This window comes from Cariama cristata, unplaced genomic scaffold, assembly GCF_000690535.1.
Source record: "Cariama cristata isolate BGI_N322 unplaced genomic scaffold, ASM69053v1 scaffold41457, whole genome shotgun sequence".
NCBI lineage: Eukaryota > Metazoa > Chordata > Aves > Cariamiformes > Cariamidae > Cariama > Cariama cristata.
Genome location: NW_009627976.1, coordinates 1 through 6,062, shown reverse-complemented (window position 1 = coordinate 6,062; position 6,062 = coordinate 1). Strand labels below are relative to the sequence as shown.

Sequence of the window (6,062 nt, the reverse complement as noted above, 5' to 3'; positions counted from 1 at the left end):
ATCAGGAACAAGGTCTTACAGAAAAGAGAGATGTAAACTCTTCTGGGTAGAAAACGTTGTTCTTCAGAAGACTGTGAACTTTCTGAAGGATTACGCATAGTTTATGGTAAGGATACTACAATACGTTGTACCACTAAGGCAGCAGTTGCTGGATCCGTGGAAAACACTGAGAAGATTACATGCAGGGATGCTTGCAGGCACAACAGACCCTCACCACCTCAGCTGCATTGACATGCATCAGCCAAGGACACTTTGTTAGGCACCGAGAGACATTCTGTGAACGAGGAAAATCCACTCCGTGTTTTCTGGAGTTTTAACTTTCCAAACCATCTGCCTTAATACAGTATGGAAAAACAAGAGCACTAGCATTACTGATTGGAGTCGTACAGCAAAGGCTCAGGTTCCTTAAGAAGCCTGACATGTTCCAGTTCTGGGCTGAGCCCCTGCTATCCCAAATTCAAATCACATTGCTATTATGCAAGCCTGCCACATACTCACTTCACTGAAGACTCGTTTCTCTTATGACTTCATTTAAAAATCAAATTTAGCCAAGGCATTAGTAATCTCCAAGGGACTTCCAGTCATCACAACACCAAAAACATCTAAAAAGTTTGGATTTTTTTTCTACCAGAAGAGCAGTATATTAAATCAATTCCTCTGAATTCTTGATGTTTTTTGCAAACACGCAATAACTAATTTAAAATACTGTGCACATAAGAGGGAAAAAAATCTTTAAGGCCAACATACAACCACTTATGCATACATTGAAATTATATTCTGTGTTATGTAGCATTATCACATCTTGGGCACCTATTGTATTAACTTTTACTATGTCCCTGCAAAGAAGACAAGTAATATATTAAAGTGCTTTAGCACCAGAAAGTTAGTAGTGTACTTTCAGCAATGTACCTACTAATAACTAGGCATAAGTAAAGTATCATACAAATACAGATGGAAACGTATATGTTACTTGCAATCCCCAAACAATGCATCTTTAAAATAAAAGCTTGATTCTGCAACAAATATTCCCTTTCGTACCACACAGATGCTGTTAGTAGCAACTTGTTGCCTTAGTTGCCATACACTCTGCTGCTATACCCTGCTTTTTACTAGGAAAGGTTCTCTGCATGTGCGCATATATGTGTGTAAGTATTATGTATGTATATATATACAAATATAAAATTATAATTAAAATACATCACCTTATTGTTAGAGAAGTCTACAGACTGAAGTACCCAACTGGGAGAACTAGGTTGGCACCTACAAATTCTGTGTGCATTTCCTCATAAGGAACTAAAGCTTTTTTTTTTTATCCTGGTATATTATGGGCAACATCAAACTGTGCAACCTTAAATCAGAGTTCAAAGACAAAGAACAAACTGGGTAGCGACACAAGGTTAAGAGTGCTTTCGACTGGCAGCATTTTCAGTTTGCAGTCGCTCAATCAGTTGTTCAGCCTATGAAAGAGAGAAAGCAATGCATTAACTACACCGTGGATCTGCAGTTTACTGAAAATTCCATTTAAAAAATAGTGACACTGACAGAGCATTTACTTTTCATTTTTACAGACAAAGCATACAACAGAAGCAAAATACAATGATTGCTTTACACAGCAGGCTCTTTCTCACAGTTTCCATCAAACTCCCATTAGGCAATCAGAAAAGGAAACAGAATTTATGGAAGTCAAAGGATGTTTGGGCAAATAAATAGCAGATAAAGCAGTATGGTTTTGAAGTCCTCAGAAGACAGCCATGCTCAGAACAACCAAGCTGTGAATCCTGGAATTCTCTGGGAGATGGTCCAGAACGGCGTGTTGTGGCCTCTCATCACTCAACAAGCTGCACAGCAGCCACATATGTTGCTGAGGGATGGAGCCATTCATGTATGTGGTTCGTGTCATCAGATACACATCCATTCCTTGGTGATGTCACTATGCTCACACATATTTTTCTCATCAGGTGGCTGTTCATGCATCTAGCACATAAGTGGGACAGCTGTATTTTGCGTATGTGACAGCACCAGCCCGCAGAGCCCTCAGGAAGGCTCAGGGCAGAGGGAAGTCTGCCAATGTTGTTCTGGCAGGCCAGACCGGGCACACGGACACTAACATGGGTGTTTCTGAAACAAATCAGTTTACTGTCAGCCTTTTTTTTTTGCCAGTCCAACTGAATTGATCTTTTAATTTGAACTAGTGCTTGAGGTTTTATTAAGATCTCCAAAGACACCACGTTGAAAGGTGAAAAGCTTAAGTTTGGCCTGTTTTAAATACACGCAGTAAAAATGCAATCAGCTACTTAGGGTAGGAACAACTTAACAGGACTGAAGCTCTTGCAGTTTATTTGCAATTAAAAGCTAGATAAAGCATGGAGCAACTGAAACTGAAGTTATCTGAATCTTGTTTTGCATTCTTAAACAAGTACCACATTCAAGCCATTATAATTAAAAAGAACCCAAAACAAACAAAACCCAAAACCAACTCAAGAACATTTTCCACTTGACAACAGGGCAAAATATCTTTTGAAGTGCATCTGTATTGGATAACCAAACTCGATATACATCTTCCCGAGCTAATCTAAGACAATAAGCAGTAAAACTACACACCTATACTTATTTGAGGGCCAAATATCTGTGTGATGCTCTACAATACAGCAGAGACACTTCTGCTTTTTTCGAACTAAGTGAGATCTCCATCGAGAGAGGCACCACTGTGAAGAAGTCAGGTGTTTTCTCTTTAAGGAAGAGACTGTCTGTATGCTTTAGAAGAGACAAACCTTTTTCAGCATCTTTGTTTCGGGGCTGTGCAATGACACCAGGATGCTGTAGCTATTGCAAGGATAGGTTCTTTATTGCATCAAAGCAGTGAGAGTAAGCTTTAGTCCTTCAGAGAGAGATTTTCAAAGTGACTTAGTGTCCATTCAGTCTCGTTGCTTATCTCTACTGACATAGATCAGTACAAACAATGTTTTTGTAAAGCAGACACTTGTTTTAGTCTAAAGATGACAAGATGAGAAAAACCACGTGAACTGATAAAAGCAGTCATTAAGTGGACATGTTTTTCACCTAAATTGAATGAACCAAGGTATGTACAATACAGTCCCTCACATTTGAATATATCCTTTTAAATTAAAGAACAAATACTTATAAAACGTGCTCAGGAGCACACCACATTAACCTAAGCTGCACATTAGATCCACAACTACTGCATCGTTTGCTGTTAATGTTACTGGCACTCCATTCCCCTTAATAAGCAGAAACATTAGAGGGTGCACCATTATATTTCTCAAATAGTTAATGCAAAATATATATTAATAATTACAGTAATGACAAAAATAATGGTTCAAAGAATTTTTGGACATAGTTAAAATGTTAGAAAGACATCACATTTTCAGCTTGCAACTGAAAACCTACCAAAAAGCTCACCTGCATTACACTTACCGTGATAAACCAGTAGGAACTGTAAATGAATCTGGATAAGAATCCGAGCTGACTGGCTGGGGCCAGGATGTGAAGATGCAAGTGCGATATTGAGCAGAATGGAGGCCAGTGAAAACCCATTCTTCAGAAAAGGAAAACAAGTAAAAAATACCGGTGATGTTAGTTCAGGAACAAGTGGAACATCACAAGTTATTTAACATGGTCAACTGAATTAAGAATGCAACTCATCACATTTTCCTTGTACATAAAGGCAGGAACAAAAATACGCCCTTTCCTTTCATAATGCTCTCAGGGAACCTTTTCAAAAGGCCATTAACCTTCTCCTTCACATCTCTGTATTTAAGATACATTTTGTTAAAAGGAAGGTTTAAAAAAAAAATCTTAAATGTATCCTATCTAGTTTTCAGCTGGAAAGCCAACTGTCACTAGATGAATGTAGTTTCTACCTATTTTAATCATAACGGCCCAGCTCCCCATACTCTACACTATGTAAAATATGTTACAATTTACTTTGGCTATCAAAGGCACTGGGCTTAAACGAAAGGGTGCAGCACTGAAATCAAATGAAAGCAGGTATGACTGAAACACAACGCAGTGCCCTGCTTGAACAGGACAAAGTTTACTTCTCTTCGATTTTCAGCACGTAATTAAAGAGCAGCCTTTCAGTAAGTCACTTGGGGTGCCCTCCCTATCCCAAGATGTGGTCAAGAAAGAATCTCAGAGTTCAACACAATCTGCGCTGGAAATTCATCAGAAAAAATGAGTTTACATTCAGTGCCAGCACATTCTACTTGAGAAGTCATGCGGTAAGTGAATACAGACCCAATTTCTTCAATAAATCATACTGCAGTTGTTGCCACCATCTCTAAAACAGCACTCTGAAAAGTAAAAAACATACTCAATAAACACAGAAGGTTTCCATTACATACCTTACATCATTCAGGTCAGTAAAATTATTTCTCTGGAGGACAGCTTTTCCAGCTTCCATCATTCTCCTCACTATTAAATACAAATAAATTTCATTTAATGTTTAAGTAATATTTTACACATCATAAGTCATCAAGTAATTTAAAAAAAGTATTCTTCAGAATATTAATGTCAACAAACTGATTACACTGAGATCACAAACATGGGGTTTTCAAAATATTAATACTGTAACTACCCGTAATCAAAGATTGTCAAGCCCATGTTGCACAATGATTGACATGCAAATTGCCGGTGTTACCAATTTCCACACTAATGATGCTTTTAAGTGTGGTAGTATTCTAAGGACTTTGGCCAAAGCCACGCTATCATCACATCCTTATAAAAAAAAGCCCAACAAATACTGATTGGTCAGAATGATGACAGTTACACTAATTTCAGTGTTATATCTCTATACAGCTACAGGACTTTGAGCTCTAGGTCCTGTGCAGCCTGGCGTAAGCTAGGAAGTTTCAGAGATGGTACACAAATTTAAATTAAAATGAAATAAAACTGTCGGTCCTACTTATTACTAGGACAAAGTTTCATTACTGTATCACTGAGAAAAGAAGAAACCCTAATACAAAAGCTCAAGGCAAAAGTCTAAGGAATTGTCTTGAAGCCAAACATATATAGAATTTTTTTCTGGAGAAAACTATCCTATGTTTAGATAAGAAATACAGTGATGCAAGATTTGCAGCACGCAACTATAACTCTTTTCTTGCATCACCTGTAGATTTTCCTAAGGTGGAATCTCTTCATGCATATATGGCTGTAGTTTCTTCTGTTACTCAACACACTTAGCTAGGCATTTCTTGTGAAACAAGTTCCAGGACAATGTTTTCTTAAGAGAACAACAAGCCTATAAACAATAAATCATAGCTTCAATATTTTAGAATTTTAATTTTTCAAAAATTATTGAAGTTTATTGGAACACCAATTCCCTCGTTCTTCTCTCACTCCCTTTTTCCCTGAAAAATAATTTAGCACTTATTTTAAAAAAAGTCCCTCCCTACACTCACTCACACCATCTATTTGCATGTTTACATTCTCAACCAAATAGTGCTCAAAGGTGTAACTGACTTGACAACGCACTATTTAAGGCTGTGCAAAATTATTTTCCTTCAGGTTAAAGGCAGCCTTACAGCCTTACCTACAGGTATGTGTTCCGTCTTCAGTGTTTTGCAGTTTCCCATGTGCTCCACCGGCACCACCAGGTAGTGATGGGGGGCACTAGGCTTGATATCTCTAAAGCAAACAAGGTCTTCATACTAAAAAAGGATGCAAACGTATTAAATCGATTAGGACGAGGATATTGGCAAAGAGTAGGCAACAAAGTCCATCTTCCCCATATCCATGTGACAGTTAATGTCATATTTGAAGGAAAAAGCTGAAGATTTTGGGAGGCAGCCTAGGGAAAGGCTCCTGTGTGCTCAGTTGACCTTCTGCGGTCAGGACTCCTCGGTGCCAGCTTTAAGGCCGTTGTGCCAACACCCAAGGACGGCGAGGCACGTTCCCTCTGATCGATGTTTCACCCGTATCTCCACAGGAGAGCTGAGGACCCTTAGGCCTACCCCAAACCCTCCAGCCCTCTTACACCGACCGCCTTCGCCACCGGGCAGCCCGGCACCGCCTCACCGGCCGGGAGGGAGGGAGGGAGGAGG

At 39.0% G+C, this 6,062-nt stretch overlaps 1 protein-coding gene across 1 annotated transcript; it reads right to left on the bottom strand.

Annotated features, from left to right (window-relative positions):
* Positions 1–1,397: 1,397 nt before the first annotated feature.
* Positions 1,398–5,669, bottom strand: HINT3 (histidine triad nucleotide binding protein 3; the record flags this gene model as incomplete). The annotated part of the gene is made up of 4 exons (XM_009704606.1): positions 1,398–1,457; positions 3,436–3,556; positions 4,365–4,434; positions 5,552–5,669. Coding segments are annotated over 4 exons (369 nt in total), but the record flags the coding sequence as incomplete, so codon positions are not given.
* Positions 5,670–6,062: the final 393 nt, after the last annotated feature.